The sequence below is a fragment of the Centropristis striata genome, chromosome 21, assembly GCF_030273125.1.
Source record: "Centropristis striata isolate RG_2023a ecotype Rhode Island chromosome 21, C.striata_1.0, whole genome shotgun sequence".
Taxonomy (NCBI): Eukaryota; Metazoa; Chordata; class Actinopteri; order Perciformes; family Serranidae; genus Centropristis; species Centropristis striata.
The window spans coordinates 23,782,294-23,800,377 of record NC_081537.1 but is presented as its reverse complement, the minus strand read 5'-3'; the positions used below and the strand labels follow the sequence as shown (position 1 = coordinate 23,800,377).

The window sequence follows — 18,084 nt, the reverse complement described above, 5'->3', positions numbered from 1 at the left end:
ATTATTGGATTATTTGTATTGATGCATTCATCTAAGCAGCATTTTAATTTGGTAAAGATAGAGCCCATTATAACTATCGTATCTACTGTTGTCTTATCACTTTAAACTGATCATGTATTTATATTGTATCTTGTGGTGAAAAGTAACTAAAGCTGTCGGCTGAATGTAGTGGAGTAAAAAGTTCAAGATCTGCCTCTAAAATGTATTGAAGTAGAAAGTTACATCAAATGTAAATACTCAAGTAAAGTACAAATACCTCAAAATTACACTTAAATAAAGAACTTGACTAAATGTACTTAGTTACATTCCACCACAGCTTTTAGCTACTTACATACTGTTTAGTGTGGTTAAAGCTGCAGTTTCTGTTTATTTATGCTACGAAAAAACTAATGATAGGTTTAGGGCAAAACATCTCCTGGTTAGACAGTTTAAACAGACAGTTTAAACAGTAAATAAATGTACGTAAATGCTGGAAGTGAAGTAGTTACGAGGGTGACTTGACCCACGATAGTTATGTAGAAAACAGAAGTTACGTAAAAAGTCGTTTGCACAACGGGACACAAACGCTGTTCTCCTGGTGAAAGTCCACCATTTGTTCAACTCAATCACCTCCCTCACCAACTAAACTCCAAATTGCGAATGAAATGGTGACGAAGGAAAAGTCTGAAACGTAAATATGAGTCGTATTTTGCTGCATGTACAAACAACCTATAATGACGTTATTGAGGGGAGACCAGTCTGACTAAAAAGTACAATATTTGCCTCTAAAATCTAGTGAAATATAAGAATAAAAAGTTACTTCAAATGGAAATACTCAAAAAAATGCGCTCAATGTACTTTCGACTACTGTTTGTGCAATCAGACACATCTATGATCTATAAGGCAAGATATGAACAAATATGTGAATATTTCTATCTACTGTACGACTGATAAGAGCAGCCGACTTATTGGAATAAACAGCCAGTGTGTCACATGAGATTCTGCCATAAATAACCAACATTCAGCTGTTGCTGCTCCTGCACACTGAGCCCATTATTGAGTATTTTGCATTGGACTCAGCGGACATAACAGCCTGTCGCGTCCTACACGGTTACGTCTTCTGCAGCTATAAAGAGCCGAGGAGAACCTGCGGGCTCTTAAACCTGATTAAAATGAGACTGAGAGCAGCCAGCAGACACGACCAATAATCTGTTACAAGCTCTCAGATCAGATACTGAGACTGTAAATATTCTACTGTACCGGAATACATGTTATTCTTTTGATATTTGTACTTTTTGAGGTCAGATATACTTAGAAATTACATAAAATTATAGATTTTTAACTTTTTATTATGCTGACATTTATTGAAAATGACATAAAAATTAATTATTTATTTTTTCACTTTGAAATACGTCATGTTTAACAAAAAATGACATTAAAAATATTTTTTATTACTTTTTTAAACTTTTTTATGGTGACATTAATTCAAAATTACATTAAAAATTATGATTATTTTACTTTTTACTTTGTATTATGGTCAACTATGTTCAAAACAGATAATATTATAATAATTTTAATGTATTATGATGACATTTCTTCAAAATGACATAAAAAGTATTGATTTTTTTACTTTCTGATGGTCATATTATTTGTAAAATAGCATAAAAATGATCCATGCTGTTTTTTGTTTTTACTTTGTATTATGGTCATTTTTAATTGAAATGACAAAAAGTTATTGATTTTTCACTTTATTAAACTTCGTATTAAGGTCACATTTATGAAAAAATGGCAGGAAAATGATACATTTTTACTTTGTATTATGGTTAAATTTACTTAAATGACGTAAAAATTATAGATTTTTTACTTTTTCACTTTGTATTATAGTCATATTTATTGGACAGCAACATAAAATCAAACATTTTTGTTACTTTTTTACTTTGTATTATGGTCATATTTACTAAAAAGACGTAATCTTTTTTTTTATTTTTTACTTTTTCCACTTTGTATTATGGTCATATTTATGTTACAACAACATAAATATCAATCATCTTTTACTTTTTTTTTCATTGTGTATAACCTCAGTAACCTCATAATAAGAATGAGTCATTCTGGGTATCATAACAGCAACATAATAACTGTTTAAAAAGACATCAATCATTTCTTACAAAACATTAGCGGTTGTAATTTTCACATATATCATTAATCATTGACGTTAGTGGATGGAACCTGTCCAAGAATTACCTGAATTGTCTGTTTTAACATGTTTACGGTAATCATCGTCGTGGCTACCGTTACTACGACGGCAGGCCTCGACGAGTTCATGACACCAACAGATCTGACGAGTTTTGAAGGTTTGTCCCTTCTGGGCGGATTCCTAGAATCTTCTGGCGCCGGTTACAATATTTGCACATACTTGTTTTTATGGTTTACGTTTTGTAGGCGGCTTTAGCTGCCAATCACAAACAGCAGAATACGTCAGAAGGTCTCGGCCAGTGTTTACCAAACTGTTTGTTTTAAAAACAGGGACATACACAAATTTCTTCTATATGAAGTTGCTTGTTATTATTCAGGCCATCATTGAAATATCAGTGTACCAACAAATATGTTTCATGGAGTGAAGAAAGTGCAGTATGAGTGTGTAGAAATATTCTTTATAAGGAATTATATACCAATATTAAACACACTTTTGTGCTAAACTATCATGTTTTCAATGTCTATCAGCTTTTCTGCTTTATTTTACTTTAAGTTATGGACAATTTAAATATGTATTACTGTCTTTTAACCCTCCTATGTTGCGAGTCAAACCCATTTCAAAGTTTAAAAATCTAAAAAAAAATAGTTTTAAGTATTTTTTCACAAAATACAAAAAATAAAAATCTAAAATATATATATTTTTTAAAACCAACATCATGTAAAACCATTGTATTTAATATGTAGGTCTTTCCAATGTACATTAAAAAAGGTTTAACTTGCATTTCTTTAAAGAAAAATGAGTGAATTATCCTCATTGAAACCAGATCTGTGAGAGGTAAAGAACAGCATTGCACTAAATATTGATTGAAATGGTTAGTAATGGAGTTATTAATGAAATATAAACAATGTTTATTAGGATTTTTAAGTTTCTTCTGGATAATTGAACATGCCACGGGTCAACTTGACCCATGAACATTATTGCTGTTCCTGAGAAACGAAAATAACAGGAGGGTTAATGCACAGACTGGAGCTTTTGTGAATCTTTAAACTTGAATTTGATGTTGAACTGCATTGCACGTGAATATTAGACTAGAAAATAAAACATTTGCGCAATTTAACATGGCTTGGAGTATAAATCGTGCACATTCCCTGTCTTCTAACTGAATAGAAATACAGAGAGAGATCATTTTCTTGGTTGAGTTAAGTCTTTACATCTCCAGTTTGTGATTATTTCTACAGTCTGAGAGAACCTTTGCTCTGTGCAATGACAATGAAGTTCAATCTTTTGAGTTTTGACCTCCAGTCTGGGAGCCACAGGTCTCTGACATCAAGAGAGCGGTCACAGTTTGATGCAGAAACCTCAGGACAATATATAATATATTCTCAGCTTAGTTTGAACTACTATTTGACTGATGTTCAAACAGGAGAGCCTCGGAGCAAAGCCGTCTGAGGCCGTTATAGCCGGAGGCTCAGCAAGGCTTTCATCTTTAATATTGCTTCGTATAAAGCTGCTAAAAGTCTTTCAATATCACTTGAATTTCCTGAAAATTGCATCATTCTCGTCTTTCACCAGATTTGTGTTTTATGGATGTTTTTGTGAAAGTTGTTGGGTAACTGGTTTTGTTTGTACTCTGCACACGGTGGCTGCAGGAGGGTGCAGCTGCATAGTGTTACACTGACAAACAAGGATGTGCTATCAAGTGGCTCTGGCAGCCAGGACCGGATACGGTTTACCAAGTGATGGTATGTAAGCTGTGCCCTTTCACAGGAAGGCAACAAGATGAAAGATTTATGAAAGCTGGACTGGGCTGCTGCTCAACTTTGGGGCAAAAGTATGCAGATTTTGAGGCCGTTTAGAGCATTGACAGTTTTTAGAAAACAAGTAAAAACTTTTTTGCAAACTTTTATCCAGTTTCGGTGTTTCCATCAAGCTTTTCTCATGCAAATTTGCAGAGAAATTAGATGATGCAAACACGACTATTATCAACAAATCCCATTAAAAGAGCAAAACAAGCAACAGTTATTGTCAGCGTTTCCTTTTCCGCAGGCTAAAGAGTCACGTCATTACGTCACTGTTCCATCTCCTGTTTAGAGCATTAACTATTTTTCGAAAAAGACAAAAACCACCTCAAACGAGCGTAAAAACGTTCTAAAGTTTTATCAATTTTGGTGTTTCCATCAAGCTTTTCTCATGCAGATCTTCAAAGTGTTTGTTGATGCAAACACGACTAGTTTGACATGCAATTAAACTGCAAGACAGCTGTTATTGAACTGTGTGCAGAGGCCTTAAAGTGGGTAAGAAATCCTCTGAAGAATAAAGATTTGGATAGGCATGAACGTGACATAACTAAATCTACACAGTTCAAGCCACAAATAATTTCTGTTGACTGAGAAAACACATTACAGTGTTTGTTTGATTGGTATTGCAACGTGCCGGATCCCAAACAGGTACAGCCATAACTGTGCACCAATGGCTGATTCATCCCAGGACTCACATGGAAACTCATTTACACCCCCGACACCTCCGCGCTGCACGCTCCGACACACACGGCCAGTTCAGGAACTAGCAGCGGTGACCCCACCGAGCGCCAACTACGGCCTCAGAGCCCCAACAGCTATTAAAACTTGGTTTGTTTAGGAAGCAGGACACGGGGCCTCTGCAGGGCCCAAACTGCAGCGTGACCACATGTTTTCCTCCAATGGAACGGCTGTACAGTCACACACTGTCAATACTCACAGCACTGTGACGAGGGGAGAGTTTTCCAAAGTGTGAAACGTGGTGAAATCTTCAGTTGTCAACATGTGATGAAAGAACGAGTTGATGACTGGAAGAATTGATCAAGATGACGACATGCAGCTGAAATATGTGGATTTGCTGCTTTTCTTTGACATACATCATTGTACACAAAATACAGTATAGTATAGTATAGTATAGTATAGTATAGTATAGTATAGTATAGGTTTTGGCCTACTGGTCGTACAAAACAACTCAATTATAGTGACACAATTCGGTATCCAAGTTTGGTACCGAGACCTGTTTCGGCACAGATTACAACCAACAACAATATTTTTTGGACCCATCTGATACAGTAGACATGTTTCCATTAAAATAGAAGCAAATTTTGAAATGTTGCCTTAAAGAAAATGCAAATTAGTGAGTTTCCATCAGCTGGTTTAGAGTGAATAAGCAAATCTGCATAAACGTACTTTGGTCAGAACAAAAAAGAAGGTTGTTAATCTGAGAGAAAATGGAGAGAAGTCTTCAGGAATCTATATAATTTATAATCATTCTTTCATGTCAGAGGAAACAGCTGATCAGTCATGTGAGTTAAATGTTTGCTTCTTTTTTGGATAAAAGTGTTTCCATCTCCTGTTTAGAGCATAAACTATCTTTTGAAAAAGACTAAAAACCACCTCAACCGAGGGTAAAAACTTTTATGCAAACTTTTATCCAATTTTGGAGTTTCCATTAAGCGTTTCTCATGCATATCTTTAAAATGCAAAGAGAAATTTGTTGATGCAAACACGACTATCGTCAACAAATCCCATGAAAAGACAAAAACAAGCAACACTAACTCTTTTTAGAAAAAGACTAAAAACCACCTCAACGAGCATAAAAACGTTGAAAAGGTTTTATGAAATTTTGGTGTTTCCATCAAACTTTTCTCATGTGATTTCTCTTCAAAATGTGCAGAGAAATTAGTTGTTGCAAACACGACTAGTTTGACATGCAACTAACCTGCAGGACTGCTGTTATTGACCTGTGTGCAGAGGCCTTAAAGTGGGTTAGAAATCCTCTGAAGAATGAAGATTCCTATATGCATTTACAGGCAAAGCTAATCCCAATAAATAGAGGAGTGTCCAAGATATGGAGTCCATATCCTATAGACATACACAGAGCCATTGTGATGACTGTAAACACACCATATTCTTCTACAGGAATGTATACTGATGTTATCTTGAAAGGACAAACCCTGGAGTCAAGAAACAAGCTTGCAAAACACAAAGCCGAGCCAGTGATTTTATAATATATGGGTCACCAGAATACTATTACTGGAAGCTGGAAAACTTATAACAAATCCGGATGGTTTGAAGAATCGATCCACGGAGGGATGAGCAGTAAAAGCAGCGACTCAGCAGGGACGGAGGCTCTGCCAGCAGCTCGCTCCTGAACGTCAAAGAGCATCAGCTCCGTCATCACATCTGGCACGGAAAGAACAAGTTTCTAATGTGTTTTTTCCACTTGGTGTTCCCAGTCTGAGGCTGGCAGGCAGAGCTGCACGTTGGGAGGCTTTGTGCTGCTGCTGACAGATGAAAATAATTACCTCGTTTCATTTTATTATGATAAGCAGCAGATGAAAGCTTATCAATTATATCTTTACATATTCTCTGTTATTACTTCACAGAACATTCTGGATGTTTGCTGAGGCCTTTAACATCATAGAAAACCAAACAGAAAGTCAGATTAGTGTGTTTGTATGTGCCAGTAGCCCGGCCGGCTGAATACTGGGCTTATCTGAGATATCATGTTTAGTTTTCTGTTAATCAGAAACTGTTGGTGAAGCGTTATTGTACTAATATGTTCCAACGTAGCCTGACTAATAGGTAATAATGCAATTATTGTTTTTTTTTTAATAAAAATTGTGGACAAACATTGCAAGCTCCAGTTAACAGTTAAATGTTAATAGAGATAGGCGATATGATGCTATACCGGAAATCAGACAAAACAACCACGGTGCTTTTATTTTGAAGGTGCACAGAAATACAAAAAACACTGAGTTACCTTGTTATCTCGTCAAAAACACTTGCTTTTTGCCTGAAAATTGCTGGTTTACTGCAGAACATACATGCTCTATATTGTTTTATCCTGACATTTATTGAAAATGACATTAAAGTAAGTCATTTTTTACTTTTTGATTTTGTATTATGGTCCAATTTAAAATTAAAAAAAGGACATACATTTTTTTTTTTCACTTTTTTACTTTGTATGCCAGATTTATTCAAAACTAGTTAAAAATTATAGATTTTGTTTTACTTTATTACCTCGTTATTCAAAAATGACTAAATTATTCATTTTTTTTCATTATGGTTATCTTCAATTAAAATGAAAAAATGAAATAAAAAAATATTTATTTTTTAACTTTTTGACTTGTTATTGTATTGTAATTTATTCCGGCCCTCCTCATGTGGCCCCTTGGGAACATGACTTGCCCAGCCCTGGTCTACACCATGAGACAGCAGAAATTTGGCATTACTGTTTCCACAGCTGAAGCTATTCAGGGCAGGATTTTCACTAGATTCTCGTGCAAATCCAGCTGCCTGGCAAGACATCTTGGTCTGGGCAGAACAAGCAGGAGGAGAGTGAAGTTGTCAACACATCCCGTTCATCTTTAAACCTGTAACTGCTCTCAGGAACCTGAAAACTTCCATTTTTAAAGAGTTTTAGTTTAAAGTCCCCCTGCTGACACAGTTTAAAGTATGCAAAAATTTCTTCTATGACTTATATTTAGTTTTTAAATGGTTTTCCCTCACAAACACTGAAGAAATAACTTAAAGACGGGGCTGCTCACGTGCTAGGTTGACCAGTGAAAGAGCAGTGCATCCGTCAGAGAAAGCATCAGCAGACTCTGCAACCAGCACACATATTAGAATAATAACTGTATTTGGCATCTTTCACCTTGTTTATGTTATTTGTTAGCTTCTGAAACAGTGTTAGTGGTGGTGAAACATACAATTATATATTTAATAACAAAAAAAAGGTGTGTTTTTGCTCTATGTTTCAGGTTTCTTTTCCAGCTTTTGATTGAATTTTTGAAGTGGTAAGGTACCTAATTCTAAGAAAGACTGTTGGCTTGGGGTTTCAATATAAAACATAAGAGTAAAAAAGAGTGTCTGCTGCAGGCCGGGAGCTGACTTGAATAAGTAAAATATAGAAACTGAAATAGTTTGAATCTCAGATTTTAGGGGCCTGCACAAAAAAATCTCAGCCTTCAGCAGAGGTTTGTGAAAACACATCGGACACAAAAATCCGAAAAACTAACTGTTTTGACTCTTTTATTTCTAATAACTCAAGTTTTATCTCATGTGAGGTGGCTGTTTATGTTAGTATAGAAGTTCAGTATGGTAATTATATAGTATCTCTTAATTGAATTTGCAATTTAATTTTAAACACTTTACTGTTGTGATATACTGTAAACAGTTACTCTGATATAAAATATATACCGTGATAGAAGATTTTGGCCACCCCTCATTAAACACAATTTAATAACGTTAATATAATAAATAATAAATAATAAATAAATAATAAACACCACTAATAAGCTACTTATCATGGAAAAACATGTCATACTGAATCAAATAAACTAAGATTTAGGTTTGCAAGACTATGGGAACACTTATTCCATCATTTCTTGACACTTCTAGATGTAAAAGTCTTAAATCTTTTATGCATCAGGTACGTTTATACAATCCACACATGTCTTTTCTCAGAGATCGTGTCCTGTTGAAGGTCAGTGAGCAGGGTTGTAGCAGGATACAGTCCCCAGACTATCACAGGGCTAAGACGTGTAGAAAAACCCACAGTGGTTCGCCGTCACACATACGAACAATTTCGTTCCAACAGAAACGCAGCAGAAAGCCGCAGGCCCCTGTCTGCAACCACAGTACAGTATCCACCCTAAATAAGACACTAACAACCACGGTGCTTTTATTTTAAAGGTGCAATGAAATGCGTTCAACAAAGTTACCTCATTAGCTTGTCAAAACACTTGTTGATTTTTGCATAAAGTTAATAAATTGCTGGTTTACTGCAGAACATACATGCTCTATATTGTTTTATGCTGACATTTATTACAAATGGCATTAAAGTAAGTCATTTTTTTCTTTTTGATTTTGTATTATGGTCAAATTTAATTAAAAAATGACATGAAAATGCTTCTTTTTTTACTTTTTGACTTTGTATAATGGTAAAACTCAATCAATATGACATAAAAATTCTAGATTTTTTTAGAGATGAGGTGCTGTTAAAGGTCAGTGAGCAGGGCTGCAGTCAGAGTTACAGTCCCTAGTGTTTCACAGGGCTGAGACACGTAAACAAACACACAGTGGTTCGCCCTCACATCTACAAGCAATTCAGTTTCCAACAGAAACGCAGCAAACAGCCGCAGGCCCCTGTCTGCACCCACAGTACAGTATCCACCCTAAATAAGACACTAACATATTATCAACAGCTGCCAATGAGACACTGTTATCTGGCCCCAGCGCTGGGTGCACACTGCTCCACACAGACAAGCTGTATCTCGCATGCCAATCACCAAATGAGTGCACATTTAGTACAGTACGTGTTTTATAGGTGACACAGTGCGGCCTTTCCCCTCAGGACTGTGCAGAGCGAGAGCAAACAAACAAACAGCCCCAGCGTCAAGCTGACGTGCTGCCATGTTTAAGCTGTAGCTATCGTCGCGGGCCTCCTTCACTTTCTCCTCGGAGAACATTGGGCGGCCTGATAAGCTGGATGCCCCGTGAGGAAAGGCAGTGTTGATGTTGGCTACGGTGGAGCTGATAGGAAGCCCTCAGCTGGTGTTCTGTCACTGAACACCAGCCACATTCAGATAAAAGGTTACACAGCCAGAGCCGGGCTTCTATTAGGCCCAGAGAGGCAGATTTAAGCTCTATTGTTTGACTTCATAACTCAGAATACACACTGCAGCAAGACCTTAATAAGGTTTAGCAGATTTAATTTAATCCGCCGCTATAATATGAGCTTTAAAACTCTGAGCTGAGGCGTAAACAGAGCAGCTTCCAGCTCCTTCTACACACTGAGACCACTTTCAATCTTACATCCTCCTTCACTCTGTCCTCAGGGAACTTTTTAAGAGTTTTAAACACACAGTTGAGCTGAATTAATAAGTAATTTTAACACAGATTTGTCAGTCCATTATTTTCAATTCGTCTCTTTGTTTCTTCGATAGTTTAGTCGACAAAATGTCAGCAAATCGAAGGACATTTAATGTGCAAATTAAGTGTTTTGACTTTTATTCAAAATTACATAAAAATTTGAGAATTTTTCACATTTTCACTTTGTATTATGGTCAAATTTTATTTGAAAAAAAGGACATAAAAATTCTTCTTCTTTTTGATGTTTTTTTAATGGTGACACTTAATCAAAACGACATAATAAAAATTATAGATTTTTAAAAACTTTTTTTCTTCTGCATAAGAAGATACTTTTGATACTTTAGGTTCATTTTGATGCTGATACTTTTCTACTTTTACTTTAGTAAGTTTTGAATGCAGGACTTATACAGTATCTGAATACTTCTTCCAGCACTGGTTGCAGGATATGGTTGGAAAATATTGTCCAAAAAAGAAAGAGAAACCATTTCTCTGTCTGTATTTATGCATCCAAGGAATCGGCTAATTGGTATTTTTAAAAGAACTCAAGCCAATCTTGCATTAAGCATGGACGGCCCCCATAAACACTGATAGCGCTGAAAATACAGGTGGTGGTGGTGGTGGAGAAATAGAGCATGGCGAGGCTGTGTATGTAGAGCGTGATTAAAGAACGACTGTTGGTTTGGGGTTTAAAAATGAAACATGAGAGCATTAAAGTGTCAGAGTGTCTGCTGCAGGCTGGGAGCTGACCTTGAATAAGACCAGGTATTGTGCAACAAATGCCCTTTAACTGGGGCTCACCGAGAAGGATATGTGCTACAGTGAACTCAATCCTCCCAGTTAATAAGTAGATCAGGGTGCTGTTAGTAAGAAGCTCCATGATTCAGCTTTTCATATTTCTGTGCAGGTAGCGGTGTCTGTGACGTCCAGCAGCAGCTACAGAAGGCTGTAAACTCTTTCTGTTGATTGAATGGAAGTGGGAGGACACCATACAATGGCTCATCCATATTTTATAACCTCTACATTTCCCTCAAAGGCCAGTTTATGTTGCCTATATTGCACCTGAGTCACCTGTGAGCCAGTGGAGGGGGAGGGTTGCTAGGTAGCTGCCACCTGGGAAGGGTTTTCTTGTTGGCTTGCCGCTTTTAGAAACAGATCTGAACTCACAGACACACGTCTCTAAAGATCTAAAGCTCCTGATGGATTAATTCCTCTTCATTACAGGGTTCGTACAGAACATTTAAAAGGCACAGGCACTTTTAAAGCAACTGAACCAAAACATGTCCAGATTCTGAAGCCTTTATCATCACATCTAAACTGTGACAGTAAAAGCAATTCATTTAGACCCACAGCCAGCCATGTTTATTGACATTGCTTATATAACAAACTGGTTTAATCATGAGTATTTGATGCTTGCAGATTTCCAAAGAAAGGGACGCCTTTGTTTAACTATTGGCTAACTTACAGCAGCTTGTTTAGTCCAGGAGACAATATGTTGACAGGATTGTTTTATTTCAAACATCAAAAGTTTATATGATCTTGTAGATGAAACACCAGATTATCTCGAAGCATATTCCTAACCTTGAAAACAGTCAAAATAAAACATTCTCCAGAGTTTCTGGAGAAACCCGAACACAAAATCATCAAAATGTATCATTATCAGACTGTAGTGTCATTTTATTTCACTTTATTATTCTTTTTATCCAAATGTATCCTTTCTGGATTGATTAAATCTTGGCTAGTGACTAACTTATAACTATTAGAGTCTATTTTTTTTACTGCAACAACAGTAACAACAACAACAACAACAAACGAAAACTAAAAAAGATGACTTGAACTGTCATACGTTCAATGGTGGAATGTAACTAAGTATTTTAAGGTACTTAAACTTTACTTGAGTATTTTATGTAGCTTTATACTTCTACTTCACTAAATTTGAGAGGCAAATTTTGTACTTGTAAGTTACTAGTTACATTTCAGGTCGAGACTTAACACAAAAAAACACACCAACACATGTTCTGTGTTTATAAATTAATAAATTAAACCAGATAATAGTATATTAAGTAGTTAACAGTAACCAGTAAAACACTGCTTACATAAATACATCAATAATAGTTCCAAAATCCAAAATCTATTTGAAATATATAAAACAATCTGAGTGGGTTCATTCTGCATAACAAAAACTTTTAATTGTGATACTTAAAAGTACATTTTGATGCTCATACTTTTGTACTTTTACTTCAGTAAGTTTTGAATGAAGGGCTTTTGCTTGTAGTGGAGTTATTCTGCAGTGTGGTATTAGTACTTTTATTGCAGTAAAGGATCTGAATACTTTTTCCACCGCTGCATATGATGATATCAGCAGCAACAGGACGATGATATTGCTGTTGAGAGGAGAGGTTGAGGGGTTGACATGTGGGCAACTCCTATAAAAATCTACTATAATCTCTCTGTGATGACATGTTCACATATAAAATTGATATAAACTAATATCCAGGCATCTTGCTCCCTGTAAACTCTTGCTGCACGTTTGTATCGGCCTCAGAAAGATGATTATGATTAAATAAAAGTTTGAAATGGCAAGTAAACAACTAACCACTGCAGCTAACAAAAGATTATAGAACATTCTAGTTTTTGCTGCTAGGAAAGATGTTGTTACAATGATTAAAGGTTGCATTTGAGTTGCTTCATCTTCAATATCTCACTCATATTTTGCATAACAAAGTAGACCGGTTTTATAAAGACTGGCAGCCCTTTTTGGTCCATCTTGGACCTGAATCTGGACTTTAGTGACCCGTAAACTCTTTTTTAAAGCAGATTTTCTCCCATTTCTGTCAAACTGAGCTATATTGTTTGTTTGTAAATACTGTTTACCTGTCTTTTGTTGTTATTGTTGTCAAAAATAAGAAAACTCAAGTTTGAAATTGGCTAGAATGAATTCTTTCACTTGCATTTTGCAGAAACATGACAGCCAAAGTGTCCATCTTCAGTTTCATAATCTGTGCAGTGTTGATGGATCATAAAACAAAAAGGATTGTTACTTTTAAAGCCATTAATGATGTTTGGCTCTGTGAAGAATCATCCATCAGCCGAGCCGACAGCACGTTGTGAAACAAGAGTGTTTGATGGCTGAGATAATAAAACGTGTGACGTACTGTGTTGCAGAAGAGGAAACAGCTTTTGAGATAATTTAACACGTCTGTTCCAACTCATGTTGGTACAGTTTGTTTTTAATTCACTGTATTCTGTCAACCTGTAATAACACAGATTTCTTTACATTCGTTAGCGCTGCGGTTGAAAAAGGTTTGTGTAGATTAGATAAGAAAGGACACGGAGGTCAAGAATCTGTGTGCAAAGCCGCAAAGGTATGGAAATAATCCTTCGCTGAGGCCGAAAAATGCTGCATTTATATTTTACAGCTGAAGTAAATAAACCTGTCAGTGTGGCATTTAACTGGAAACTGTTTCTTATCGACTTCAAACATACTTTCTGTGCTCATATTTCCTTCTTTGTTTGTTTTTCAATCAGCTGACATAGAAACTGCTGTTGCTATATCTAAAATTAGCTGATAAAATTGTGCATGCTGTCTTATTATTCAGTGTTTTACAGCAGTATGACAACATGTAACAATATGAGCAATGTTTGAACCCAGACTGGTCTTCCCCTGGCAACAGAAATGTTATATTAGCTGCTACAAAATGCTCTTTGTGCACTTATTTTTGTTCTTTCTCGATGATATATCTGTGTTTACTTGTTAATTTTCTAAAAATGAAGGAAAACAAAATACAACTGACTCAAATTATACAAAATGAGGCTGGGAGACTATATTTGGTATACTCTTTTAGTTTTTATTTTATTTTATTATTAAAATTATTTATTATTTATATTACATTATTATATTATTTATTAATATTGTCATTATTATTGTTTTTGATATTAGAATTATAGTATTTTATTTATTTTATTTTATTATTAACATTATTTATAAATTATATTACATTGCTATATTATTATTTTTATTTATTTATGTATTATTTATTCATTAAAATTATTTATTATTTATATTACATTATTATATTATTTATTAATATGATCAGTGGTATTATTGTTGTTATAATTGTTATTTATTTATTATTATTACTTTTTTTGCATTATTATTATTATTATATTTTATCTGTGTTTTTCTTTTTTTTTGGGCTGACTTTTTAAAAGTATTTTTCCCTCTTTTGTCCCACCTTACTAGCACTCACTGTACTGGAATTTTTTTTCTAATTTTTTTTTAAATGATTATCATCATTACTGTATATGTAACTTATTTCCTTCATTTGAGAGCTTGGACCTGTACAAACACTGCAAAATAAAAGCTTAAGGTCTCCAGTGAGAGCTTTTCTATTGTGTTATAGTTTTAATACAAGTCGTTAGAGTTTATGAGCCCTGTCTGGTATTTTATACTGTCCTGGGTGTTGCATGTCATGGAAGAATCTAAATGTATTGTTTACTTTTTGTTTGCTCGCACAAAAAGCTCCCTTGAACCCCGCCCGGATGGACCTGTGCTCACTAACAATAACCTGCACTGAGAACACCTCTGTGGGAAATTATGACTAATACAAAGTGATGCATGATGTATAAAAGTGGAGCTCAGATGCAGTTTGAACCCCCTCAGACTCTGAACAGCTGAGGCTGACTGCCTGCAGATTACAGCTCAGCCTCTGTAACACATAGTTAAAACAGCTTAAGGCATTTCTACCTGACTTGTAATGACGCACCTCCAACAGCTGCTCCGTCAACATTACAGGGGTGATTGTGTTTAGCCACCAACAGCCAGCTTTTGTGTTCATTTAAGCAATCAGGGGGCACACGGGGAGGAGAGTTCTGTCCAAGAAATGCGGCTGCAGCTGAGTCTATGTCTTTGAGGTTAACTTATCACAACAGTAACCATATCAACAATGGCCACCTTTAAGCTTATTAGGAGTGATTAAGGAGCTTAACTCGGCTCATGTCTCAAGTCGAGAGATGAAATGGCATGCCTGTTTCCAGCGTGGCCCCCGGCCAGAGAGCCGTACTAAAAGTACGTGTGTCGTACTTTTCACTCCACAAAAGTCAAAGCAGAGCAAAAGCTTTAAAAGTCACACCACAAACACTGGAGGCCCCCCGCTTGTGTTTGACCTGAGGGTGTGAAACACTTGTAACAGTGCAGGTGAAGGGAAATCTGTGCCTCTCAGGGACTCCTTTCTACCTTCCTCACACTGACACCTGTTGTGTGAACTGACAGGTGGACTCTTGAGGCAGGAGTCCCAACCTGCTGGTGCTGGTGCTTGAGCCTCAGGGGCAGATTCACTTCACCCTGCGTAATCCCTGAGTGTCTGAGCACCGGTGCCTCCCGCAGAGCTCCAACACCAGACAAAGGCCGCCTCTGTGCAATCGCTTATTTAGAGCAAAAACAGGAAGGTTCTTTGTCTTGAACTTCCGATACAGGTCAGAATAAAGGTGACTTTTTGCCAGTTCCAAATCAAGAGGCACAGAGTTTAATTTGAGGATTATTGGGCACAACTTCACACCTCAGAAGGCTCCCATGGGTGCCAGATACTGACACCAATGCACGTCACACAAAACAGCAAATGTTAAGGGTGGACTTAAATCTTAAATCTTTAAATCCTCCGCTGTGCTATCAAACCAAGTCAGCAAAAGAGGTGGCAGCTGCTGCCCGGGCTGCTTGGTGCCTGCATGCCAAACACTGACACAAACTGCATGTTTTCATCAGACTGGACAGACAGAAAGTGCTTCTCTCTGTCTTATTTGTGGAGTTTGGAGCTGCACATGAACCAGACATTATCTCTTCGTGTTGCCTCACAGGATGGAAATCACAACTGGAGCTATTAATACTTGCTAATACTGATTGAACTTAATCAAAGCTGGGAATAAATGATCCACTGCCCCTTCGGCTGATCTTATTTTTGCACGTGAGCCGGCCTCTGTGTCACCTGTCGTTAATGAAAACAGAGATTAGAAGGGATCATGGCAGGCAGAGTGGTTCAGTTGGAGCTGACTGCTGACAGGATGACCTGGGTTACCGTGAACGGGCCTGACGCAGCCCGACTCAAGGTCAACAAGGAATAATAATCTGTCGATTAGCTGCTTCACATCAACTCTAGTGGTGACCTAAAGAAAGGATTAGAGCGGACTGGGGCAGGGAAGTAGGGGAAAGTATTAGCCTGGATACTTGAACTACGCTTGTTGCAGGGGGAAGATTTTCTGCAAACTGCAACTGAATGCAACTTTTGTCCAGAGATGCACATCGAAAAATGCAGTATTCCTCATTTAAAACGAATTAAATGTGTGCTATGAACTCTTGGATGCAGACTTTTCTATCCAAATGTGCAACTTTAAGTTTAGATCTACAGAAAAATATAGAAGAGGACATCCTACCTGCAGCTCACACCATGCAACCTCCACTGTTGTCTCTGTGTCCAGTCCTTTATAGACCGTCTTGAAAGACCCCCTTCCGATTTCTATGTTGAATTTGAGGTATCTTCCATCAGGCGAGGTGGCCACCGCTTTGGTCTCCACGTCCTCTTTCTCCTCCAGCTCCCACTGGCTGTCAAACGTGATGCGAGACAAGGTTTTGTGCGGTTTATTCTGCAGTTCGTTTTCAGACTCCGAGCTGGCGTCCTGAGCGGCGGGTCTCGGCACTGGATCCCAGTCCCCCGTGAGGGAGCTGGGGTCCGGCTCCTGGCTGCTGGGGGCCGTGTTGGAGCTGGTGCCCGGGCTGGAGACGGGCGACGGCGACGGTGGGGACTCGTCAGTCTTCTCATCCTCTGCTCTGGACTCAGGCAGTGATAGGATATTCTCCGCGGACCAGGACAAGGCTTTGGAGAGCGCGCCGCTGTACAGAGGCGAATCAACGTCCATGGTGATTTTGTGCAGCCCGTAAGAGTTTCTCCGTGCGCCCAAACCGTGCGCCCTCAGCACGGATGGGACCCGGGACAAACAGTCGTCGCTCATATCCAAAGAGAGGCCTGGGAAAGCGCGACCTGGGATCTCAACCTGTGCATGTGACATTGTAGCAGGTTCAAAGCCTTCTTGATTCAGAGCCTAAATGTGGAGATGGCATCAGGACAATAGAGTACCGTTACATAAAGTTACTTTTCCATGATGTCAGTGGCTTTAAACAAAGGCTGACCACAAAATAACACGTCTGAGGATAAACACGCCTATCCAAAACATCCAAACTGCTTTTACCTGTTAACCATAACCTTCTTAAATATGTTAAAAAAAACAGCAGAAAAATAAGAAAAATCTACTTACTCATCACAGTCGCCGCGTAAAAGCAATTCAAATAAACGAACTGCGCGCATAAACGCAGATCAACGCATAGTTCCTATCGAAATAATCCCGAGTTTTCCTCTCCTCTTCTCTTCACAAAGTCCTCAGCCATAACCTCCAGTGAAAGGACGGCGCTGCCTATATCAACAGAGCTCCGGAGGGCTGTGCGTCCCGTGCGCTGCGAGTGCGCGCTCTCCAACTCCGCCCCCTCGCAGCTTTGACGCGCTAATAGGACTATCCAGGGAGAGTAATTACAGAGGGGTTTAAGGAGTGTTTGCAAACTAGTACTCCTTAAAAACCACAACATTTAATTAGATTTTTATTTGCATGTAATTTAGTGCGTAATTTGTGTCCAAAAAAGACCCTTGGAACACCTTTAAAATATAATTTGGATGTGGATAAATATGCAGATTTTATAGTAACTGTAAAGTAGTTGCTTTCTTTTTTTCCCCTGCATCATCTAATGTAGCACTGGGTGTACAAAAGAAAAGTTGGGTGACTGTACTGAAGCCTCAGCTTATGCACACATAAAATAAGCTCCAATTTATATATATTTTTCATAATTTTACTGCAATAAAAGTATTAAAAAATATATAAATTCGAGCCTGTTTGTGTGTGCATAAGCTGTAAAAGAAGACATTTCCTTGTATTGATTAACAGGTACTATGCATTGTTTTTCCACTGCCTACAGCATCA

At 37.4% G+C, this 18,084-nt stretch overlaps 1 protein-coding gene across 1 annotated transcript in view; it reads right to left on the bottom strand.

Moving 5' to 3' along the window:
- Positions 1 to 17,304, bottom strand: part of wnk4a (WNK lysine deficient protein kinase 4a) — a 65,163-nt gene extending 47,859 nt beyond the window's left edge. Inside the window, exon 1 of the mRNA XM_059325077.1 lies at positions 16,492 to 17,304. Within this exon, the coding sequence (XP_059181060.1) occupies positions 16,492 to 17,124 (633 nt within the window). The 5' untranslated portion in view covers positions 17,125 to 17,304. The remainder of the gene's footprint in view (positions 1 to 16,491) is intronic.
- Between the last annotated feature and the right edge of the window lie 780 nt (positions 17,305 to 18,084).